A 27,406-nucleotide genomic window follows, 5' to 3' on the forward strand; every position below is an offset into this window, starting at 1 on the left:
TATCTGTTTACATTAGTATAATTTTGCAAGAATTTTTGGAATAAAGTGAACCTAGATTCGTGAAATGGAACAGTATGGTTATTGTAGGTAATGCAAGTGGAATAGGAGTGAAATATTAACGACGACGTCCACAGGGATCCGTTGACTATTGATTAACGCTGACAGATAACGGTCGATCATCAAGGGTTATTTAGATAACGATTAATTAAGGCTCTTCGACTCGAATTCATTAATCACACATTCAGTATTCATGCTGCGAGTCACCTGAGAGAACGATCTACTATCGCAGTGTCTCGTTGCATTGTTATAATGAATCGAGTCACACATGAATTCATAAAGTATGTATTGGCGTTCTCCTAGTGAACAAGTTAATTATGTAAAAGATTTTCCAAAAGGGTCTTCAAAGTTTATAGTATATCACCTTTCGCGTTTAATTGTTTAAAAATTGGTGTACAGATTTGTGTGAAAATTCGATATATTTCATATTATGTGTGTTTTAATTAAAAGCAGCAATTTAAAGTCTTCTTTTGGAAAATCCTTTACATAATTTGCGAGCTTATGTACAATTGTTCTATGTAATAATAGAATTTTAGTTTGACTTTCTGATTAAGAAAATATTATTAATACAGAATTGTTCATTGATAAAATGCACATTTTTTGCATTAATGTTATACACGAATATGAAAAATGCATGTTCACACATATACGCTACTATTATTCAAATTATGTTGTGAAGTAATATTAAAATCGTGATGTATAAATATTTTATTTAGACTTTCCAGAGCAGGTTCAATTTGAATAAATTTTGCATATATTGCTTAACAGCTATTTTACACACAATTTACATAATTTTATCATGTCCAGGAGAATCAAAGTATTTACACCTTAGAAAATCTACGAATTTAATCAAACAATTACTCACGTATTTCCATTATTAAGAATTATTATGAAATAAATTTAGATATATATTGACATGTTTGCATAATTTTGTCCAAGCTGAAGCTGTCCAGAAGAATCTAAATAAAATATTTACACCTCAGAAAATCTACGAATAAAATAAAATAGTTATTCGCGTACTTCTGTTATCAAGAATCAAATATAAAAATTATTAAATCGCGTTATTATGGCTCCGAGTTTATAAGCTTATTATCGAAATGCAACGTCCTCGTTCCAAATACTCCTTGTACATACACCGTACGCAGGAGTTCACCTGGAGCTACCCATTCCTGTTCGATATATAGGGCACATTATGTGGAACGGGTAGGTGACCTGTATTTTGTCCCCGATAATTTTGCTACAGAGTGCTCAATCGTAATCAATAAGACGAATACCAAGGGAACGACTATGGTGCTTCAAAGAAATTCCTTGTTAAGAAAGTGAAACTTCCAAAACAGGAAGAGTTACTTTTGAGATAAAAGAAAAAGAAAACAGTCGCTGTAAACTCATCGAACGTTACTTTCAAATAAATTGAATGGAACTGAATTAAATGGTATTGTTATCATCGAAGGCAGTCACAAATTAAATTTAATATTGAGAAAGAGATAAAATAATTATGTGATTTCTATTCTGCTTAAATAATTTAGCCTAGGACAAATTATGTAGTTGTAGACAATCTACAAGTTATAGTTGGATTGCGGATTTTATGCATTATAGTCCAAGTGAATGTAACAGATATATGCTAAGCATGACCAAAAGGTATATGCCCCTATAAAACTGAAAACATTAATATTGTTGTATTAATTAATAGAACTGACTTTATAAATATTCTGCTTACATTTTGTATATTTTGAATTATACTGTATGCCATAAATGCGACAAATCCGCAGTCTAGATATAGTAAAATAATAAGGAATATAATATGCAGCGCAAAGAAAATATAAAAAAACGCAGGAAAGAAACAAAATAGACATAAATATCATTAAACATTTAGTAATTAATATATCATTGTCATTATATAGTAAAATATACTTTTTTTTTATTCAACCACAACGAAATTGGTCAATATCGTTAAATATAAATAATATTTGACTTATTACAGCTATATTGAATTTTCAATAAATCGGATCGTATTTTAGAACGAAAGTTTCGACGATAATTATAAACTTTTCATGGAGAACGTTAGATACGAATAACGGACAACTCGTTACATTACAACATTATAAGTCCTCGTGAATGTTCATTCGTAATCTCTCTTCTCTGTCTGTCAGCTGCGAAGTTCCATAAAAGAATTCCGCCGTGGCACACAATTTCCCTTTTATCTTGAAACCAAATCATGCGGGACAGCCACGAGAGTTGCAGCGTCGTTACGAATTTCCACACGGAAAAGACGGGAGTTCCTGACGACGGAATGCGTCGCGACATTGCTCCAACGAGAAATTCGATTTTTATTCCAAGTCTGCGTTGTTGGTCGCGCGCCCGACGCGACTGGTCGTAATTGAATAGATTCGATGCTGAAACCTCTCTTAAATGCCTTTGAAATATCTTTCAGACGATATTGGAACCTCTCCTCGATGTTTCTAAAATATCTTTGGGGATGAACGCGCAATCTCGACGAAGAATTTTTTTAAATCCTGTTAGACGCTGAAATAGAAATTCAGCACTGGCTTTTGGAGGGTAAAAATATATTATTGTGAGTTCTTTTGCTTTCCTTCTTCTTTCCATTTTAGCAATTTTTATATTTGTAACTTTTCTTCCTATATTCTTATTTAATCTTGAGGCATGTACAGTTAGTTCCACAAGTATTTGTATCCTCTATGTCTTTTGAAAGTTTAAATTAAATGCCAGGTTTGATGTTTTCAAATAAATGTTTCAAAATAAATTTTTTAAAAATTGATTTGGAAATATCAAGTCTATCATTTAATATAGACAAATTTCTCCAATAGACAGAGTGTACAAATACTTATGGAACTGACTATATTTCTATTTCAACCTGACGAATTCAAGTTCGCGTTGAAATGTTCAATGTATAATATTACATTCAAGTAAGAAGGTCTTACATAGTGAAGTTTCACTTTCAATGTCGAAAAAATAAAATTATTTAAGAAGCAGTCTGATGATATTACTGAGCAAAGTACAAACTTGAATATATCCACTTCCATTATATTTCAATTTGTGATTTAATATTATAGATACTATTATATTATTATAAAATACCGACATAACTACTTAATTTTTAGAAATGTTATCAAAAGATGTTAAATTAACGTAATTTAATAATGAAGAGCATTGAATTGCAGGAGGATTTCCAGGAACTTTTAGGGGAAAATAAAAGAAAAGAGAAGAGAGGAGTTAAGCAAACACTAAAACGTTGGGAATGGTTTCGTTTTAAAACTCGCCAACGGATAATAAAAATTTGAGTGCTTCCATCGTGGTCAGTTGTAAATCTATAGTGGCAGAGGATTTCACGTCTGAAGAACAGTGGCTTGTGTCTGAAATTTAATTGTTAAAGTTTGCGCCTCCAAATCGTCACACACTAATAGAACCTAACTGCTGGTAGTACACAAATTAAACGCCACAGGATTATGTAAATAAAATATCAGACAATGTAGTGCTTCCAACGACTCCGATGGGACGTCATTTTCCGTTCAACTTTAAAATGTTTCAAAGTACAGCAATTAAGAAAGTTTTCACTGCGACAAAACTTTGCCAGGAACAAATTTTCTTGCTGCCGCTGATTTTATCCATGTAAATTAGGGTTGATAATGTTATCTCGGTTAATTAATGCACGCGAAGGTGTTGAATTTAAAAATATAAACTTGAGCTAATGAAAGGATATCTGAGAATGCTGAGCAAAAATTGCGATGAATTTTTCGCGGGTTCACTAGGTAATCATTTTTTTAATTTCTAGTACATTTCCATTTGAGTTTCTCAGAGGTATGAAAAATACTCTGATAATTTTTCACGCAGGATTCTCTATCCTTTCTTCTTTAAAAAGTGAGTAAACATCAAGGGTAAATAGTCATCTCTAGTTAGCGAATGTAAATTTTGTCATATAAATAGTTTTACAGTAACCTTCAACAAAATATATAAATAGTTTATTTGGAGGTAATTTGCTTTATTGAAAAATGGCTGCATTTAAAAATGATAACATAATTTGATAATTGTAAAGATAATAAGAATTGATCATCAGTGACTCCTGTGCGTAGTATTTTTAATCGGATACTTTCAAACTTTTTAACGTGGATTGCAGCTGCTGTTCTCCACCTGAATACCATTTGCTTATTAAGATGTATTAACTGCTTCATGTATTAAAAGCATATTTTCAAGACTTAGCTAGGAATGTCTGTCTGTGAGCTAATGCATTTGTCGCCTTTCTATTCTGACTTATTCATTTTTTGTTTATATGTTGCTTCCACGTTAGCATTGTATCCAAGTGCATTCTTAGGTCCTTGACTACATCTGTCTATGGAACATTTTTCTTATTTATGGGTTACTAATACAGATTTCTACTTCCTTAACGTGAATGTGACATGGTTGGATTTTTCCTCGTTTATTTCTATTTTCCATTGATGCCTCGACGCAGCCCTGAACTTCGCGAAGCGTGTCACGTGGAAGCAAGTCTAATATATGGATATTAAAACCATGAGAGAAAATCACAACCAGTTTCTCAGAAAGTAACGTCCCTCTCGAGAACGAGTCCTTGGAAGACGTCAAAGGGCAGATCGTTATCATTTCCGGAATAACCCGCGACCTGATTGTGCCATACGTCTCTTTCAAGATCAGCCATCGCCCACGTATTCGCGGTGAACTCTAGGCAGATTCCGCGGTAGAAATTTAATGGCTCCGTTCCCAATTTATCCGACGAAGCACCCGTCGTTGCCTCCTCGGACATCCAGCGGGGGATGGAATTGTTTCTCTCAACGGTGGTGTATTTCACCGAAGCGAGAACGATATATCCCCAGAAGAAGAAATCGTGGCTGTTGGCGACAGGGGCGACAGCCCGACGCAACAGGGAATTTATAGATCCGTTATACAGCATCTTCCCGCGAAACGTTGTCCATCATTTCAGGGGCAACACGCGTAAAACGAGAATCCCGAGTCGAGATGGATTTCCAAGATGAACGACCGACTAAAGATACCCTTCGTCGCGTGGACGAAGAAAATGTACGTTGCTACGCCATTACGCTCGGCGGCCATCCACCTTCGTCGTTTTTTTCATTCGTTCCATGCTTCGTTAACTTCCTGCTCGAGGCTGTGTCACTTTATGCGAGTCGTTGCGACCCTAACCCGAAGTTTAATTTAAAATTTATCAGCTCCGGATGTCCTTTAACCTTTTCCATCGCGTTACCCAATTCGACGTCTACTTGCAGTCGAGTTGTGAAAATTGAGGGCGAGGGGTTCGAGGGGGTACTACTATTTTTTTTACCAGTTTCGAGGCGATCGACAAAATGACGGTGCTTTGAACTCAAATCTTTGATTTTGTCGTAAGATTTGTGCTTTTAGTGGGTCAAAAAATAATATATTTTATGTATATTAGGCGTAGAAATTAATTTGTGCCTTTGTGTGTAATCATTTATAACTCTAGCTTAACCCATTCGAGACTGCAATTTTTTTTCAAACACGGTCTCTAGGAGCGAAATTTGTTTTTCTTTATGTTATTCATTTTTAATAAAAGAACTTGTTTACTATGGAAATCACCCAATTTGTAAGCGAATTCGCATAAATAAGATGGTTGCACACCGCGTGTGCAGCTCGCTTTTCAGAAAATTTATATTGCGAGGAGCGGAAAGAGTTCACTTTGATGCTGTTCAATTTCTTTTTCAATGTCAGTACAATTGTTCCGATCACTTTCCTCAAAAACCTTATTCCGTGTATCATCTAAGAGATCAATATTCACATTCATGTTTCCTCATTTTATAAATATACGTATATACATATAATGTGCGTTATAATGGCGATCAGATTAGGACTTAGGATACATCATTGTTTCATTGTAATGGAGACCAAGTCGAGAACATAAAAGGTTGGCTATTTAACATATAATAACAAAATGACTATTGAATATTTCTACTTGAATTAAATTTATAAATGATTGAATATAAAGGCACAGAATTAATTTTTACGCCAAATATACTCTATTAACATAAATACAATAGAATTCATTCATTGATGAATTATCCTAGAAAGTGTCCATAAAAATCGTTGTTAAGAAATGAATTTACTAATACAATAACATAAATATATTCCGAAAATCCACCCTAAAACTTCCCTTCAGAATGGGTAGAGAAATAATTTGATCATGGGTCAAACACAGGTCCGCCCATCGTGAATAACAGTTTCCATCCCAAAGGTCAACCTTTTCGAGGTGTCCAGAGCTACAGCTCCCGAGGTCTGTGTCTTAATTCAGCCTTTACTCTAAGACAACTCTTATTTAGAATTTATGGTGTGTTTGAACGTTCTTCGCCCTCTTCTTCTTTATCATTCTGTAACTCTTGTTTACCAGTTTTTCTTTGCCTCGAAAGAGAATAGAGGACTCGGGGCTCCTTAGTTTTGTCGCCATTTATTCCAGTTTTTCCTCTTGCGACGGTCGTTTTGTCACATTCCGTGTCAGTTTCATACATAATCCGAGGGAATTCACGTGAGAAAACATTATTCTCCTCCGTGATCTCCTCGACAGATTCTCGAGACGAGACACGCAACGTTATCACCTCCGAGATAGCTTGGCTCCTCTGTTGGTGATTCAAACTGGTAACTTTTCTTCGAGCGAAGTTTAAAGTGAAAAGGAGCCAGCGATGGAACATGAGATCCAGTTTGGATAGTAAATCGAAGCGAGTCTCCCTTGTTGCTTTCACAAGTGGAGTGGTTCATAGTTTTCTCACCAAGCTTTAGCAGTATACTCGGTGACTGTGACTGAAGAGACAATTACGTAAATGGATTGCGTTTTCAATAAATACGTTGTAATTATTAGGGAAGGTTCTTCATCGTTGATACTTAATGTGAAAAGGCGAAGGAAATTTAACAAATTAATTTTTTAAATTGACTTCTAAATATTTTTATCCGTAAGAAGGTAGCATTTCTCTAGGTTATTAAAATGCCTCGCATATACACCATTCATATTACATGTGTCTTAGAAGCAAATATGAATATTAAAATTTATTTTCCTTCTTCTACTCCTTCTCTACTTTGCTCTTTGCGACACGTTTTTGCTACAAATATTATATATATAATATTTTTCAAACGAAATGTATACATACATAACATTTCATTATGGAATACTAATAAAAGGACCATGTAAATATACTTTTAATTTTAAGTTTCTCAGAAACATGATTTTCAAATAGAAATATAAAATTCATCAACTTGATAAAATAAAAAGTAGAAAAAATCAATACTATGAACATTCTTTTATTATTCTTCTTTTAAAATTTTTGAAAATCAAGAATTTTACGAAAAGAAGAATGAATAAAACTATTGAATTAAAATAAATATGAAAGAAGAAATTAATATGTAACCAGGTATTATCGAATAATCATTATTTCAGCCGTTGACTTTTATGATACCGTACTAGAAGATTTATTGCCATAACACGAGCTCCTACCTTTAGTTTATGAAAAGACAACTACTACGTCACAGTTTCATAGCTTATGAAGAAACATAGTACATACTGCGTCAACGGCTCCCAACTTTTGCAAACTAAATGATGTAGTGCTATGTCATTGGTCTCGAAAGCGTTAATTTATCTATGTACGTCACGCGTATTATCATGTTATCTCATCTTCGACCAATATTGATCCTTCTAACGTTCGTGTTAAAAATGGTAATTAGAACTAGTAACAGTATTCAGAACTAGACTACTGTGAGTTTAAGCAACATGATCTTTATTTCTATTTATATAACTTTAGTACATGCTGTTCTACTCATGTTGTTCATTGTTTTAATTTATCTCCATTGCAATTTTTAACAGTAATCAAAAAATTATTGACAATATTAATATTTCGTAGCAAAACATGACAATGATATTATGTAAGGAAACGTATAACTTTTAAAGTAAGTTTCAATGTATAGATCCTTTAAATGACTCAAGCATTTGTTTTGCAAAATAATATAACTTTCTCTTGAACTAGAAACATCATTTATCAAAATCTAAAAGAATGATATAATTTTTAGTTACATTTGTTTACTAATAATAATTGTCACACATAAACACAAATAATTTCTTAAAAATAGTTAATGTATTGAAAAATAAATCTGAAAAAAATTTACAAATATTCATGGATTAAAGGATCAATCATTTCTTCTATCATAAAAATGGTTTATTTTAAAGTATATAATTCCACCCCTTTAAAGTTCTGTTTCATTTAATAGAATTCCTTATAGACTTCAATTATCTAATGTGCCGTCTTATCCTCTTCTCGATTGAGCAAACAGCGTTCGTTCTGAGTGCATTTAGTTTATTCGCACGAATTGTGTTTCTTTCGAGCGAAAGTTAAAAATAGTGTTCGTAATGGTAGGCGGTATACGTCATCGATCATTACACCCGGAGCTCCATGCTGATCGTCGTCAAGTTTTATTAGACTGCACCTGCTGCGTTTAATTTTATTTCCGTGGCTCGAGTGGATTGCGTCACGAGTAGTGGAACTCTTTTACGATCTCTCAACGATACGTCTCAGGTTGCCGAGATGTTCTCCATTAAAAATAAATAACGAGACAAATCCTTGTGTGTAATATTCGTGCACGAACGAGTCTTCGCAAGGCTTTCTACGCGACCCCTGATTCGCCAAAGCATTGTAAACACGTTTCACTCGCGAATTAACGTTTACGAAACTAGTTTCCTTGGAAAATCTTTTGTGCAATTGTAAGAAATATTTCAATATTTTAAATTATAAATTGAGATATATTACTTAACCTCTTTAAGGACGATTTTTTGTTATTATCTAAATTTTGTTGTTTTTATTATTGACAGTAATTATAATTGTAAAAATCTAAACGTCCACATATGTGACCAAGGGCGCGAAGAGGTTAAGTTCGATCAAAGTTATGATTTATCTAAATAATTACTCTAAATTATTATATGTACAAATACATGATCTAGAAATAAAATATGGAAGTTAAAGTAAAAAAGATAACATAGATGTATATAGTAATTATATTAATCGATTATTTAATTAAGTTTCAAAATTACAAGTGAAAATTTGCACCCATTTTTTTAAATTTCAACATTTTCTATACTTTAGGTCTACATAAATAAAACTGACAAATATTTATGTACTATTCATGAATTTAAATGGTCTAATAAATTATTTTGCCTAATGCTTGAAAACACCCCCAGATGAAAAGACAAACGTCCTGCGATAAAAAAATACTCAAATAATAGCATGAACACCACCAATTCCTGAAAGAATTTCTAATCTATATTTTTGAAAGAGCATATCTAACTAAAATTTTAATTAACTTGTGCAATATAAATGAAACTGACACTCGTAACAAGCCATTTGGTAGTTCTACTGCTTATTTTCGTCCGACCACGTTTCATTTTTTTAATTAAACCGAGGGAGACAGGAGTGTACCAGTGCGAAAAACGAAGCGGCAATCGGCAGAATCGATACACGAGGACATCCTTTTCACCACCCCCCTGGAAGCGTACACTCGATCCTTCATCGATCTCGCCTGTTGCTTTGAAACTTTGGTTTCTCGTTAGTCACGATTCTTCGGTCGTGCTTATGAAGTCCTTCTGTGCCATCGTCTGGCAGACGTTTGATTTATCACCGTTCACGTTGTTCGCGATTTCATCGATGGCTGGCGTCATCGCAAAAGGCTTCCGACAAATTTCGAAAGAAACATCGAATCCCAGCTCACGATTCCAATTTATTTTACCGATACCAACCTCATTCCCGCTTGTCAGAACGCATGAAAGGGGACTTCTTTCAAACGTACGCCGTGGATACCTGTTATGTAGCCCTGTACAATGCGAATTTCCAACTTGACGACAGTCTCGTGCTTGGAAACAATTGTCTAATAGTTGGAACGACTTAAAAATGTAATGGGAAACGCAAAGAAGCGAGGGGGAAATTGCCTTGACTGTGACTGTGGCGCGTTTGGACATCTGCTGGAATAGAGTAAGTTTCCAATTTTAAAATATGGAATTGGAATAAGCGAAGCTTGGTGTAGGTATTAATAAATGGGAATGTCTATGAATTACTACTGTTTACGATGCAAGAACGTAAGAACTAAAATGTGGATGTTTTTGCATTTAGAGTGAATGAAGATCTGAAGAAATTTTTAGAAGGTAGCTAATCGAAAACAAAACATATATTCATTTAAACCTCGATTATTTTTTTGTATCTGTGAAGATATGAACATCAGCAGTTTAATAATAGCAATAGTATGTTTCTATTGCATATGTTTATACATCTTTAGGCTTCTACAATGTTGACAAATAATGAATATATGTTGTTAATGATACGAGGAAAATTCTGTATATGTATATACATACATATATGCGTTCTGAATACTTTAGATTATTTCCTTGGTAATTCATTTTGACACCGAAGAAAAAGAGTTTCTCTGTTTCTTAGAAAAGGGATTTCATTAATATCGAGTAAAATAGGTAATAACTATACATAAGAAAAAGAAAAATATTTTTTCTTTTGAGTATCAAAAAGAAATTGCAAGAAAATAATTTAATCTAACATGGAAGATTCATAATTTCATGCAACAATTCAACCTACGTACTTATTCGGTCAAAAGGAATTAGGTACCTTTTACCTTACCCTAATTAGGTACCCCAACGAAAAACTGTACACTATTCATTCTACTTTTTGGTGCTCCTCTCTGAATTTTTTTCTAAAAAATAAAATACCTCAAATTCACATCGGAACACGCCCGTCATCGCAATAAAATGTCCCCTAACGACTACATTTTTTAAATCTCTAGGGTCCGACCTAAACGACGCCAAAGTCACGTGGACAATAAAATACATACTCGGTGTTAGTTTAGAGTTATCCTCATACGTGTTGGGAATTTCCGCGTGCAACGTGGTGCGCGTAAAGAATCATCTATCCGGGACTACTTCCTCCCAAAGGACCAAGTCCGTTCAAAAACGTCGAATTCGGATTCTTCGTTTGGCAAGAACGATGCGGTCCCGTGGGATAATTTCGAGGGTTGCTCTTGTTCATCGAACGATAGCACGAAATGTATATTCTCGTTAGGTGTATTTCTTCCCTCATGCAACTATCCAAGGACAAGCATAGTGCTGGGGTAAGGTTGCCTTATTTAGACTGCCGCGCAATGGTTTAGAATCTGAATCTCCTGAGTAGAATTCTTAAATTAGAATTTTCTTTCAACAATTCTTTCTCGTCCTGCGCTAAACTTTGATAGCTCAAGAAGGGGTAAGCAATAAAATAAACATGACTGCATTTGCCCTCTTTAAGGTGTTTTGTTTATCTGTATTATTGTTTTTAAGAAAGCATTTTTTATAATTTAGTCGAAGAATGTATTCAAATAATATTCAGCATAGTTTATTCAAAAATACAATTGTGTTTGTTATATTGTTTACTATAGCCTTCTTTCCAGGTGCTTATCTATTTTTGTTTAAACTAGGTATAGAAATTAATTCTGTGTCTTTATATTTAATACAATGAAGTACCAACCTTCTAAGACCTCTACCTGATCTTTATTACAATGCATCTATACAAACTATAGTAGCCATAAAATTTTACTGATTATTTTTCTTCCACAATAATTATAAGTATCAATAAGTATCTCTTGTACTCTGTTAGAAGAAAAATAATCAGCAAAATTTTATGGCTGCCGAACTTTCTATATACACACGTTCTAAAGATCATCAGTCGTAAGACTTATATTAGGTAAGGACTTAATCATTTACTCAAGTGTGTTGATATTGTGCAACGTATACTGGGTCAATTATTTAAAATAGACTAGCTAAATAGGTTCCTGATTCTCGAAGTTAGTTAAAGCAATGTTTCAAGTAAGAGCTGTTTGTATACTAGGGGAAACATCCCATGTCGGTACCATTTTATTTATAGATTGATGCATTAAGGACACTTTAAGGTCACGTAAGTTTTTTTAAATGGAGCCTAACATTATTTTTAAACGCAGACAGAAGTGGCATAATGAGACGAGTTCAGTCGTGCCATGGTTCGACGAGTTCAGCCATTTTTATTTATTTACCGGATAATCCTTTGATGCAAACCAGATACATACGCATGCATATAAATAGAAGTGCAGAACGTATATATGATACAAAATAAATATATGACATAAAGGAAAGAGTGGAATAAAATTTAAGCAAATGATGAGAAAATGAAAGAACAAAATTGTTTTCGTCGTTTTTATCGCATTCACGAATAAACTATTTAAGAATGAAGCTTGTGCATGTGCTATGTTTATGATACGATATACTTTTTGAAGCAGTGTATCAATCCCATCATTATTAATTGTGATTTGCCATTTTATTTTGTTCTGATTGCCGATTGGTAAAATATGTATATACCATTCCTTGACAGTTACAAGTTTCAAATTTTTTAATACGATTTTTAACGATTAATAAAATTAAATATCATTTCCAGACTGCTTCAAGTATCACAGTAACAGACGTTGGGTTGTCCAGAAAGTTTGTACTAATTTTTAAGAAAAACTCAAAGGTACATTTGAACTTTGATGTCTATTTCTTGAATTACATAGGTACTATTATGTTCCACAACCTTTCTACCTTTTAAGGGATGCGTACGTGTTATTTGTTTTTAACCATTGAAATCCGACTTGAACTTTCCAGACAACCCAATAATAAATGCTATCTGATAGCACATTTTAGTTATCGAATTGCAAAAATTTTCAGATGACCATTCAATCAACCATTTCACGTGCAACTAATTTAATATGAATAGCAACACTTGACTACGTTATTTTGCGACTATAACTTCAACACGTTTCAACGATTCTAATATTAGAAGAAATAGTGACTTTTCGGAACTGTGATTTTAAGCCGTTCCCGTAGGGGTTGCGCACTCTGCTTTGGAATACATTGACTTAGGATCTCGAAAAATGTACTCGTAAAAGGTTTCAATAAAATTCATAAAAATAACGCTGTTGTAAGCGTTTTACTTCACAGGCGTCAAGTATACTTCCTGCATTGGAGACGATGACACTAAGACGCTTCGAGGTTTATTGAAAGCAAAGCCACAAGCTGAAGACATCGTTCTTACGTAAATGGACTGTGAGAGTACAGATGCATCGAGATTTCGAAATGTACAAACAAAAATCGCAAAATCAATCCAAAAATTCATTTATGAATTTCTTGAAACGATTTACTAACAATATGTAAAATAAAGAAAATTTAACTGATTCTTTGGGAGAAGAAATCATACAGCAGTTGTAAAATTGTGTAGATCTGAGCGACAAACTTGGCGAAAAGAAACTAGTTACAGATTTCAGAATCAATAAATGAAGTGTTTCTGCAATATGACAATTTCGAAGAAGAATTAAGGCGTTATACTGGTCTAATTTACCTAGCATAACTAATACAAATATCTTAGAAATTCTACTATGTCTACTCAAAGGGGCACAATACAGTAACATTTTTTAAATAATTGATTTTTTAAAATTTCATTTTTCAAAAGATACACATTTCAGGTATATTGTATTCAATTAAAAAACAAATTTCTAAACTCGATAGAGTTACATTTTTAGGAAATCACTTTTTGTTGGACTAAATATTCAATAAAAAATCCTGAAAATATGAAAACAATTCATCGTGTAGCTTCTTTATACAAAATCATCTAAAGATATCTCTCTTCTTGGAGCCATTACAATATTGCACCTCCATAAATTAAATCCCATATTTCTCCAAACACAAATCCATTACAAGTATCGTTTCTTTCTATAAAAACAAATGAAATATTCTTCTACCATTTGACAATCAAATCCTTCGTTATCGAAATATAAGCAATTAAAATTCACCGTAGCGATTTTCGGCACACGTCGTTCTATACCAGAAACCTCCCCTGTCCAAACTTAACCCAATCCTCGTTCTCGTACCACTCCTCATCCCTCGTGTCCGTGTTTTCCATCTGGTCGTGAAGTGCCAGGCGAAACTTTCGTTTTATCAAAATTCATATTGAAATTTCAACTTTGTTCGCGGACACGCTCTGTGTTCCCCGTGTGGAGCGACAAGACGTCTGCGAATTTATATCAGCCCGACGCGGATTCCGCGTCGCCTGTGCGCTTCGGGAACCGAAGGAGAAAGGAGGGGACGAAAGTGCACGTCGTGTTTCCGAAGCGGTACGTTTCAGCTTCTTCGTGGAAATATTTTATGCAACGTGGACCTAGAACTTTGCCCGAGCGAAACGTCCCCTCGACTGTGCGCGACGTCGTTGCGGTATCGGGGATAGATTTCGGTCGGCAGACAGTACGCGATGAAGGTCGACGATTCTTTCGCGAGTTTCCAAGCTCGAGGAAATTCCTAGACACTGTGACGCGAACGTCTTTGGGTTTTTTTGGTACTTTTCCGGTAAGGTGACATTTAGTATTGATCAAAGACTATGGGTGGCACCTGCATCGTGTACGATTTGGGAACCAACGAATTATTCAAACGATCTTGTAGGGGAGTGAACCATGAGATTTTTATGTTTCTTATTTTTCAGGTATTGGTAATTTGTTGTTGCAATTGATTTTTCGTCGTATATAATTTAATAATTGTTATTTACGGACATTTGTATAATAGTCCATATATGTGTAAGTTATTTCCTGTTTGAGTGTTCAACTCACTCCTATTTCTAACTAATTCTATGAATATATTTATACGTACGCAATCATATGCAAAAACATATTCAGAATATCTGCACTTATGCAAAATAAAATATTTTTGTTTACACTATGATATATGTTTATCTAAATATATTTATTAGGTTGTCCTAAAAGTTTCTTTCGTTTTATTAATAAGTAATACATACTCAGTATTTTATGTCTAATGTTACATTATCCAATTGTGTACGATTCATTTTGCTTCATTACTGTTACAACATCAACATCTAAGCAATTAGATTGTCTATTTATATAAACACTTCCGCACAAAATAATTGAGTGCAAATTACGAAAGAAACTTTTGAGACAACCTAATACTATGTGTAGACAATTTACTTAATGGGTATCTAAATTAATTTTCTATATGCTGGCCATATGTACCATAATGTGACAAATACATACTATCCACAGTCTAATAACGATAAAAAAAAAAAAGAATATACATGTCGAAATGAGTAACTTCCTCCTTTTTCGAAGTCTGTTAAAAAAGATTTATTGAAAGTTAAAAAATATTTGTTATCACTGTTGTACACACTGATATTACAATAAAATTTTTTATGTAATTACATTCGAAACAATTCTTATGGTAAAATTACGCCAGTGAAGAAGTCAAACGACGAAGCGATACAGATCTTGCATTTACTTCGCATTTCATTCGCTGCTCGCGTGTGCAAGACTCGTAAGTTACGCTATCTTTTCCATTATTTATATTTGAGGAATGATTGGACTATTTTTAACAAAGCACTCCGATTAATCACTTTCACCGCGACTCTTTTAACGCCATACCTGAAGCTATTTCCATTGTAACAAGGATTAATTTATTCCCTCGAGAGTCAGCAAAATTTTTTAAAAGTATTTGATTTAAATATTTTATTGCATAATGAAAAAAAAAAGATAATATTATATTCCTCATCATTACCAGGTTTTAAATTTTATGATTTATATTTAGTTCTGGTCAAACGATGATGTATGAATGTAGATAAATATTTTGTAAATAAATATATTGATATTAGTATTTTATTTCACATAAATGTATTCAATATTCTCGATATGTTTTGCATATGATTTTCATATTCGTAATACGCTATAAATTTAGTTTGAAAAGGATTTTTAAAGGATCTTTGACAAATGGAGATCCGAGATAATAATGGATTTAAGATTGGGATCAGATTCCTGCTATCAGATTCGATATTAGCGTTCCGTAAGCAACTAATACCTATCAGCTCCTAAATTTACATACACACAATGAAGATCGATTCGTATCGAATTACACCAAGCATCTGTAAGCTTGAAACGCGAGGATTATACCTACTTCGAGCAGAATTATATAGAGCAATCTGAAGTTTCAGCTACTTCATATTAATCATTCAATTAACGTTGTTAATAGTCGTCTCAACAACTCTTATAGTGAAAACAAAGATTTTTGCCTCTCGAGCCTGATAATTATTTAAAATAATTAGCGTATCTCGTGCAAAGATTATTATTAGAGCCTCTCGAACTTGTTTAATCAATAAACAAAAAATTCGGACGATTTCAATAATTATTCTTATAATGTATTCATCACTTTCCAAGAGATTTGATAATCCGAGCTCAAGTAGCATTTAAAATAGATCGTTTCGTGCCCAGTCGAGCGATCAGAAGATCTTCGATTCCTTCCCCGAACCTCATTAAAATTTCTCGGGGCGTATTGTCCACTCATCATCGAAACTGATAATTGGATTCGTGGCAGCGTCCCTCTACTTATTCTCATCCTCCTCTTATCGGATCGATCGACTAGTTATGCTTCGTAATTAAGAAATTTCACGTACTTGTTTTATTATAATTAATGATAAAAAGATCAACGTATCCCAATTAAAGTGAGACAAATTTCTTTGATTTTAACACGCGAATTATTAATTTCATCAACGCTATTTCTTAATTAAACTATTATATGTACATGTAAACCATTATTCAAAAAGAAATATTTTAAATTTAATTATTTATTTTCGTCGCGAATTTTCCGTGCGTCGAGGAACTGCAGAGATTTAAATGGAGCAGATTGAAAACTATCATAACGTACATAAAATGATATTAAAAATTCTCTTTAATGTTCTTTCTCACGTGAAAGAAGCTGTAGTCGCGGTAAGTTAATTTTTCTCAGCCTCCTACTTCCCAGCACGCTACAGACCAATGTTATTTTCGAAATGGATGCTCTTATAAGGCTAAACAGAGCCTCTTAGAGTTATGAAGGATACGGAGACTTTATGTTGAAAGGAAACTTAAAGCTCCCGTGGTATCGTGAAATTTAGTACGTAAACTGGAAAACTTTGAACACGTTTCTCTTCACTCCATAGTGGCGACAGATTTAGATTATTTTGAAAAGACTCACGCTTGGGTTTGACCGAGTTCCTCGAGTACATTTTTAAGAGGGTATAAGTTAATCCGTTTAAGTAACACTATTAAACATCGTATCATATTTAAAATATCACGGACAATATTAAACTGTTTTTGATCAAATTAGAAATTTCTCTATGTCCTGCTCTTTCAATATAAAAATGTTTAATTTATTATACTTGATATGGTTGACATTGAAATAGTCAGAGAGCTTTGGGAAATGCATCTGATTTCATGCAATATTCCACTGCCACGAAAATACATTTATATTTCGATTATTATTGAAGAATTTTTGAAAATATGTTGCATACGACTGTGAGTGGCAATAAAAAAGATTATTAAAAATTTTAGTAGGTAACTAAAAATATGATACGATTATTAATAAAAAGAGCAATATGAATACTGAATTTAAAGAAAGTTAAATGTTGAATTTAAAAAAAGTTTAAATAATTCTGCAACGAGGTAGGAAGAACGAACTTTCCAGTTTAATCCGAGGAGCATTCTATTTTTGTATATATTGCAGGATTCAATCAAAATATTCGCTGGACAAATATTTGCCATCGAATTTCGAAATCTGACGCAGTTGCAGTCACGGTTGGGCGGATATTCAGTTTATTAGAAATCGTTAATTCCGAAGCGTCCCTGTATCGATCCAAGCTCGGAAAATTCGTGTCCGTAAGCAATTCATAGAAAAATATTTGAGGCTCGAGTGGATCCAATAATAGCACGTCGGTGGACGAATTTGAATATGCAAATAAAATATTCATGAGTTTCGCGACGCGAGAAAAAAAATTCATAAAAATGCACTTATTATCCCATGTATCGGACTTTGAGCAAAATATTGGTGGTTATAAAATACACGTGTGTTATTTATTTGAGAATAATTATTCAAACGTTACGTAATTTTTGTGAATATTCTGGTAATTTGCTCAGAGCGTCGATAATGATTACGAAGCGTATCGTATTTGGTGATAAAATATTAACTTCAGGTGTACAAAATTGGTTTCATAATATTTGTATTTGTATTTTTATTAGCAATAAGTATAATGCATTGTGTTATAGAGGATCATAAATCTCATTAATGAATTTTTTTAATAGCATTATGTGGTAATTTAATGTAAGAATAAAATAATAGAATACCCCAAGAATAAGTTGTGATTTCACTTTGACTATAATTTATATTTTTTTTTTTTTGCAGAGGACTCAAGCTCTATTATAAATAAATTTAGTTTGATACAACTGAGGTTATAACAGTCAAATATGATACACTTTCAATTTGATTAAATTACTATTACATTCACTAGAAGTCTGACAAGTTCAAATTTGAATAATTATCCTTTACATTTGTTTTGCAGTTTCTGGGTTCAAAATTTGGAAAACCAGACTAATTAAGGAAACATTTGTAAATGCCTCCCCGTCGAGCATTGGATTCAGATTCCTGTGCAATGTGATCAAATCACTGCATCGTTGGCTTGAGTTAATTAAAGTGACCTTAGGCAAACGGGATTAGTGTGGTTAATTGGAAAGCTTAGTGCAACTTTGGGACAAACAGATTAAACTATCAATGTACAGTTTAGCATGGGAAGATACTCGCCATCCAGCGAACATTATTCAAGATTAATTGAGCCACATCGAAACCAATTGCGCTTCTTTGGTACACGATGTGCTTTTATCGCGTTAAATGAGGTAAAAGTTCCTTTGACGCTTTCAATCCAGAAGAAATTATTTCACGTCAGCTAATTCGGGGAATCGATAGTAATGGTCGAAACAAGGGAGAAATTATTTATGATAAGTTGATGATAAGTTAGTGATTGGATTATTTTGGTTTAAATAATTTAGTTTCACAGTTCTTGTCAATCGAGACTAATGTGTTATTGTTAAAGTGAAATTAGGGGGTAATTACTCATTTATAAGCTGTTATATTTTGTGTTTATCAATCATTATACTGATAATATGTAGTTTATATTTTATACGATGTGGATCAATTATTTCATTGATTTCTTCCTAGATTAGTTTGGGTCCTAGTCTGAATCTTTTTTTCGGAAAAGACTTTAGTCTTTTGTTTGCTAACCTACTATTAACTTTTAGTCGATGATATGAAATGTATAACTTGAATAAAGTTGATAATTACTGATGACTATGTGTCATAGTTTCCACATTTTTTAATGTCTATTATTCTAAATATTTATGAAAATCTTTTTCCTTCCATTAGAAGAATAACCTCATTAATAGACTCCAGACGTTTATGCATTTATGATAAGTGAAAATATAGTATTAATATAATATTAATAACGTCATTAATAGACTACAGATATTTATGCATTTATGATAAGTGAAAATATAGGAAAATATAGGAAAATATAAAATGAAGAATAAAATACACGTTACACTGATTAGAAGATAAATCATACTTTCATGTAAAACTCAACTGTTTATATATATCTGTAAAAATAGGAATTTGCATAAACATCCGCAGCATACTCATTATTTGGACAAAGTTTAATATACATATATGAAATATGCAGTCTTATCACGAATTTAATACCAAAAAGGTCTCAGTAATTTGATAATTGAGTTGTATTTGTGTTTTTAAATAAATTAGCCTCTATAAGATAAGGCAAATATGTTTAAAAATTTTGAAATAAGTACGAACAAATAATATCCCGAAATAAATATCTAATTGTTGCCTACGGTCTTGGAAAACTTCTTTCCCGACCAATATTTATTCACCTGAAAAGCGAGAATCGCTTCTTCCCCAACGGTTGGGTCAGGTTCTCGAAACTCTCTCGTTTCGAGTAGAAATCTCAACGGTGCACCGACAAGAAAAACTCCCCCGCGACCACTCGAACGGTTCTATTCAGGGGTTTACATTGAAACATAAAATACTGCTATACTGCCATCTTCTGGTTACGTTTGAATTTCTTATTTACAGTAATTCTTATCAAAATGGAAGCATGAAAATAGTGAGATACGTTTCAATCTAATACGATTGTAAAATGTAATTGGTCGAATGGGACTAAAACAATATTTCCTTCATCGATACTTATAAACAACGGTTAAATTCAGTTTACTTCGTTGATAATTGTTATGATCAATTGAAATAAATTTTCCTCGTCGATAAATATACCGAAATAGAGTTTCCTTCATAAATTTATGTTATGACCTAATGTAATAAGTACATGTTAATCATAACTAGAAGGTGTGTGCTCTTATGTAAGACTAAATAACAATATTATTATTTTAATTTGTAGTGTATATTCAACATATATTATATATATTTTATGTATCAAATCCGTATCTAGTGATGAGCAATCACGATTTTCCTTCATTGATAATGGTTATTCAGAGAAAAAAAATCTTTCGGTTACGTGGTGTTACATCCGGCCCTGCCGGTGTCCCTTTTCATCGACCTCGCATTGCGAATAGTTAAATCAGATGCTTTTAGGAATGCGCTTGACGTACGATTCGGAAACTGTTTCTCGGGAACCGAATCATGGGATCTGCGAATCAGCGAAATAGGCGTCAGCACTCAACGCCAGCACATCCGCTGAACTTGGGACCCCTCCCGATTTCAACGGATGCAAAAACGAAGGTTCTCGAACGCGGCTCGTGCCATGCGAGGATCAGCTAGTATATAAACCCGTGGACACGCCCCACGACGGCTCTTTTTTATTCCGCTGTCAGTACGTTCTCATCGTGGTGATTACCGAAATCTTGTAGTCGCGGACAGGTTAACTTCACGCGTTGTCGTTACCTACGAAAGTCCGACGTATAATCGGTTAAGATCACATCGAACCTTTATCGTCAATCGAACACGCACTCAGCGTCGCACTTTGGTCGTCAAATACTAAATTATTGTAGTCACGGATAGAGTAATCGTACGCGCGCCGCGTAGTTGCCGAGGAAAATCCGTTGTTAATTAGTAGAGACCCGTGTCGCGAGTGATAGTTGCCGACAAACAGATCCTTGCAACAGCACAGCCCTGGGACCACGACAGATAGCTGGTACAACCAAACTGTAAGACCGACAAGCGGTAACGTACCTGCATAATTGTATACTTGATTTCCCAAAACCGAGATTGTAATATAAACTCGTTATTTTGTAACACTACATATTTATTTATATATTTAAATGCTAAACCTTGAAAACAATCATTGCAATCCCGAATTGCTCTTTCCCGTTAGCGAATACAGTTAAGGTGAGCTTTAGCTCTTTAATTGAAGACGAAGATCCCAAGAAAGAGTGACAGATAAGCTGGGACGTAACAGTGGAATCCTTATTTGTAACCATAAATATATTAATCGATAAAATAATTATTATCCTATGACTTCTTTTATTTTGATTATAACAGTTATGGTCTCTGGTACTATAGACCTGGGTAGTTTTAAAGTACCATTATTTCAAATGAAATATTATTTATTTTACAATTATATTTGCAAGATAGAAGGACTGATCTGTCTATAGTAAATGATCATTCGATTACTACAAACATTTGTCTAAACAATAACAGCCCTCTTCCTCCGTAAAGATTTCTCAAAATAAATTCCTCATAGTCCATATTATTTTAAAAATCATTTCTTCCATTAAATTTAAATTTAAAAAATCGTTACATTAAATATCTATTATTTCAAATGAAATAATATTACTTTTATTTTTAAATAAACTTGAAAATCCCAGGATTGCGAAAGTGGATGACCGTTTACTCACCCGGAAGTTGCTTGTATGTCAACTTCAGGCCAGGATGGTCTCCTTCGGCAGAACATCAAAGGTGGCCTGTCCGAGGAACCGGTGCTCCTCCGAAAAGAACCGACTCTGCGTGGCGAGGTGCTGCCTGACGCGCTTCCTGTAGCAGGATGCACCGTCAATCCTTGGGCGGAAGTGCACTCGAGGGTCTTTCTTCGCGTCGACAACGAACGACCGTGGGAAGACGGGGTGACAGTGCCCGGCGGAGGTACCACCTAGAAAGAGCAAACAAATCCCTCAAGATCGCACTAATTATCTGTCGAGCAAGTTCCCATCTTAAAGGATTAAGTCGAATCCTCGTACCCCACCCCCCTTCAAACACTCGAGGGAGCGTTTCTCAAGATCCCGAGCCGCATCCTGCGACGGCGATGGTAAACAGAGAAGGACGGTCGTGCGTTCAGCGTGTCGCAGGAGCTTTCGATTCTTTGCTTTCCCTCTGCATTCCGTTGGCAGAGATTTACGCTCGCCGCCGATGTAACGGGATCTCACCACCTGTTTAAGAAGTGTGACCACCCACGATCGGTAGGAATGATCGTAAAAGCTGTTTTAGGGGGAATTTTAGTAGCTTGAGTTAGGGGTAAATTAGTTGGGGGCAAGTATAATTAGGCGGATGGGTAGTAGGAGCAAGTGTTACTGCTTATGAAGACATTTTTTTATGTTTAGAAGAGCTTCTGGAGGGTGATAGAGTTTGGGATACTGAAGATGGTTATATACAGTTTTGAGGGCTCTCGATTAATAGTTGGGCAAGAAAAGTTAAGGATTTAGAAGACATTTAGTAGCCTCCGTCTGAAGTAAATTAGTTAGGTGTGAGTATAATTATATGGGTGGCTAGTGGGTGATAGAGTTTGGAATACTGAAGATAAACCATTGTGAAAACTCTTTCCAAACGTGATAGTGTAGCTTGGTTGATATGGTACCAAATTTTCAACTCACATAATCGAGTGATCCATTGATAAGCTAGAATACTCTATTGACGATATAGTGCATTCTATCGGTAAGAGTAGACTATGTAGAGTCCTAATTAATCTATCGATAGAGTATCCTGCATTACCAACAAAGCACTATGTTTCATTTACAGAGTGCTCTATATTACCACCAAATCATTCTGCCTTATCCACCGATTGTCCTAAGTTATCGAGTCGTGAGAGAAAATAAAATCTGATTTAAAAATAGATACTTTAAAACGGAATAAATGTACAAATATTCTTTTACTGAATTTAAAACTGGGTTCGCAATATTGTGCTCCATCAACTATGCTACACTCTTATTATTACAACGAAACCTCAAAACTAGTATTAGGAATGAAAATTAGTAAAACACTTCCAATACGTACAAGCAAAGAAGAAGCCAAGGCTTCATAATGTACTTCTTAGACAATTTCACAAACAACACGACAAATTAATCTTAACGCTACGACGTTCTAACGAACAATGACCTAACGGTCTCCTTCCCGCACAGATCGGCCTACCTGACTCTGATCCCTTCCCCCCACATCATCATCGCTTTGCGGGAAATTGTTTGCGAGGAAAATTCTTGGAAACGCCTTGCGAAGCAAAAACAATTTTCACCGACCTTCTACGTCACCGATATATGTATACATTCACTAACTACATTTTCACCGAACAGATGTGTTTATTGACACACTCTTCTCAACAAATCGTATTACGCGTTCTCGATTATATTGGGTATAACGTTTAGATAGTACTACGAAATGATACAATGAACATTTGGATGTTGGTATAACTGCACAACCTGCATCTAAATTAATGAATACCGAAGTTTATGACATAACACGTTTCTAGCTTCTTTGAAAATGTATAGATTTCATTTAGTTACTATTGTAATTCAATTAAAAAATCAACAAAACTCATGCATATACGTAACATAAGAGCAGTAGTATACTCAAGTATTATATTAACGTATATGTTTAGTAAACAATAGTATAAGTTTTATTTACATAACTTACTGTAGTTTTTAAATAATACGGTTTAACAAAACATTGTCTGATTTTCGCGTTACTTTAATATTCGGACACTTTTAGAAACTATTTATTTTGTGTCTAATTTTCATAATAATACGTGTTCTAATATCTTGTTGGGTAGCCATTCTGTTGTATCACTTTTTTTAAGCGTTGTGGCATATTGCTAATGATTTTTTTAAATATTCAATAGTTATTTTATCCCGTTCTTCTTTTAACCGAAGTTTCAACATTTCTTTTGAAGATATTGTTGTTGTCCTGATACGTCGTTCTAGTTCATTCCACACATTTTCGATAGGATTGAAGTCAGGTGATGGTGAGGTGGTGGTGGTGGTTGTAAAACTTTTTGACAATTATACAGTAAATATTCTTGCACGATCCGTGCTTTATGTTTCGGGTCATTGTCCTGGTAAAACTTAAATGTGTTTAAAATTCCCATTTGTGTAGCACTTTTGTGTAAATTATTTTTTAATATGTTCAAATACACATTTTTGTCCATAATATTGCCAATAAAAACTAATTAGTCCAGCCCAAATGTGGATATACAGCTCCAGACAAGCACACTGCCGCCTCCATGCTTTACAGACGGGCTTAGATTTTTAAATTTAAATTCTTCATTTTTCTTACGCCACACCATCCTTCGTCCATCCGATAAAAAAATATTAAATTTACTTTCGTCGATAAAAATAACATCGTTCCACCATGTTTTTTCCTTCAAAACAATTTCTTTAGCAAAATTTAATCTCTTCTTTCGATTCTGTTCATTCATATACGGTTTCTTCCTAGCTACTCTTCCATTGTAACCACTTTTAAGGCTCTGCGGATTGTTTGGGGATGTACCTTCTTCCCAGTCTCGTTTAAGAGTTCTGTGTCTAATTTTGGTGCACTGAGTGAAGGATCCTTCTTTATTTTTCTTATTAGTTTCCTCTTATCGTGTGCACCAAACTTCTTTGGTTGGCCCTTTTAGGGTATAGAGTCTATACGATCCTCGTATTTGAACCGTTTGATGATACCTGCCACTGTACTCTTACTCATGTTGAGTATGGTAGCAATTTGTTTACATGATTTCCCCTTTGCATTGAGAAAAATCAAAGGTTTTCGTATATTATACGTGATATTACTTTTGCGTGGCATTATACACGTGCACGTAACGATTATCGAAGAATAACTGATAAAATAAGGCTTGTTAGTATCGTTAGAACAGTCGACTGTGTTTGTAAACAAACACTCCTTCTATCTAACTCGAAGTAACACTGCGTAAACACTCAGAAAAGATGCTACACTACCAAGTGTCCGAATATTAAAGTAACGCGAAAATCAGACAATGTTTTGTTTAAACCGTATTATTTAACAACTATTGTAAGTTATGTAAGTTATGTAAATAAAACTTATACTATTGTTTATTAAACATATACGTTAATATAATACTTGATTATGTTTTTTATTTGTTTTATTAGAAACGAAGTTATGATGTAATAAAGTAAAAATCTCATAGTGTCCGAATATTAAAGTTACTCACTGTATATCGTTTCTGCATAAACAGATAAGCCATTAAAATATAACTTATTGGATGCTTATTATTGAATGCAGTAATTTATACGATTTCCTTTCATTTCCAAGATAATAGATAATTTTTTCCGGTGTTGGAGGAAAATACTGCGTTCTTCGACTATGTTATATGGTTCTTTTTTCTAAAAGTTCTCGAATCACTGGAGATAAATAAATTGCATTTCTGCGATTTAGTGGTCTGCATTCCTCTCTCCATTTACGATCGACGTGATACGAGGCTATGTGTCAGAGCACGTACTACCTTGCTTTCTAAAATACAGGGTATCTCTAAATTGATATGTCAAACTTTGTCAACGTATTTCATATATTGCACCGATGGAAAGGTATTATGTATATGTAGATTTATGAACGCGCTTATTTTTAAAAATTTTGTTGTTCGTTAGGCGTGATCTTCTTAAACAAATTTCAGTATCGTTTTATTCATTGTTGGGCAATAAACATGAGCAAATTTTATTTGATATAAAATTAGAAATATTCTTAAACGATCTTTAAATAAAGCTTTATCATCTTGAAAGTTCTTAAACAACTTTAAATAACAAAATATCTCTTTAAATAATATTTTACAGTTTGATTTCTCGCAGTGTCATATGAAAATACGGAAATATTGATTTATTTGTAATAATACAAATTTAAAAGAGTGAAGTTATTTGAAAGATTAAGTAGTTTATTTAATAAAATTATTTAAATATGTGAAATAATAAATATTTCACATAAACTGTGCTACGATAGTATTACAGTTTACGTAATGAAAAATGTATTTATTTGTTTATTTAAACTTTCATTCATCGCTTGCAAATAAACAAATAATAATTTGTAATAAATTGCAGAATATTTAGGTCGGACTTTTAATCATAAAATGTATTAGAAAAATTGGTATAAAAATCAATTTGCCACACTGTGTATTTATAATTTATATGCATAAATCATTATTACGTACATTTCAAATTATAAATATATGCAATCATATTATGAAGGTACATTTATTACAATAAGTTTTTTTCTGGAATTATTATCAACTTGTCATTTCAATTACGCGAGTAAATGTATAATTTTATACATATCGAAGAATTTCAGAACGTTAAATATTAAATTCTGAACACCGTTTATTCTCAATATCATTTAATTATTTTAAACGCAGAATTATCATCCTCGAAGATTTACATGAAATGCTAAATTAAAATGTCACGACATTATTGTGCGCTGAAAAGGAAATTACTTCGAGGTAAAATGTGTTGTTATTTACAGTACTGTAAATAACTTTATTTCAAAAATTGTCCATGTCTTTTAAACAATACACTCAATTCCCTCTTGTATTCAGTTTTTTTACACGATCCAGAGAAACAAAACTCTATTTTTGTTACCAGTCCTCTGCACGAATTTTTGCTTCGACGCAAATTCAAATATCAGTAACTCTGAAAATATCTATTAAACATACATATATATTTATTACTTGTACTTGTAACCTTATAAAAACATCCAACTATTTTTAAATATAAATTCTATATTTTTCAGCGTTGGTAATACGTCGTGTTCATGCAAGACATTGTCGTTGGGTGCTGCCACAGCGTTCTTGCCAATATTTAGTAGAGGTCAAATGCGTAAATATTAAAAACTGGTTTACTTGGCTTTTCGAAAAAAGAATTTCCTACGATTTAGTGCAACCTTTCCCTTTATAAAAATATTTTATTTACTTTCAACACGAGTTTTGAAATATTTGGAGCATATTTCATCACAAACAATATGGCCTTCTGTGCAAAGTCTTTTTTAAAACATATTTATTCTCTATAAAAAAAAAATTGAGTACACAAATATATGAACTGTATATTAACTGTAGTGAATTACACTTTGTTCTTCTATCTGAACAATATGAAGTATTTTTCACATGCTCGACTAGAGCTTTTCCATTAATGCGTCCCAACGTCCCGCACCTAATCGTCGATCCTTTCACATACATCACTCTTTTGACACAAAGTGTTTCTCTAC

The 27,406-nt window shown here is 33.5% G+C and overlaps 1 protein-coding gene across 4 annotated transcripts in view; it reads right to left on the reverse strand.

Annotated features, from left to right (window-relative positions):
* The window catches only part of LOC128894515 (BAI1-associated protein 3), a 187,712-nt gene that overhangs the window by 69,880 nt on the left and 90,426 nt on the right, over window positions 1-27,406 (reverse strand). For all 4 annotated transcript variants that reach the window (XM_054156293.1, XM_054156296.1, XM_054156294.1 and 1 more), the window contains one exon: window positions 21,841-22,091. In XM_054156293.1, coding sequence (XP_054012268.1) covers window positions 21,841-22,091 — 251 coding nt within the window. The remainder of the gene's footprint in view (window positions 1-21,840; window positions 22,092-27,406) is intronic.

Source organism: Hylaeus anthracinus, unplaced genomic scaffold (assembly GCF_026225885.1).
Source record: "Hylaeus anthracinus isolate JK02 unplaced genomic scaffold, UHH_iyHylAnth1.0_haploid 4, whole genome shotgun sequence".
In the NCBI taxonomy this organism is placed as follows: domain Eukaryota; kingdom Metazoa; phylum Arthropoda; class Insecta; order Hymenoptera; family Colletidae; genus Hylaeus; species Hylaeus anthracinus.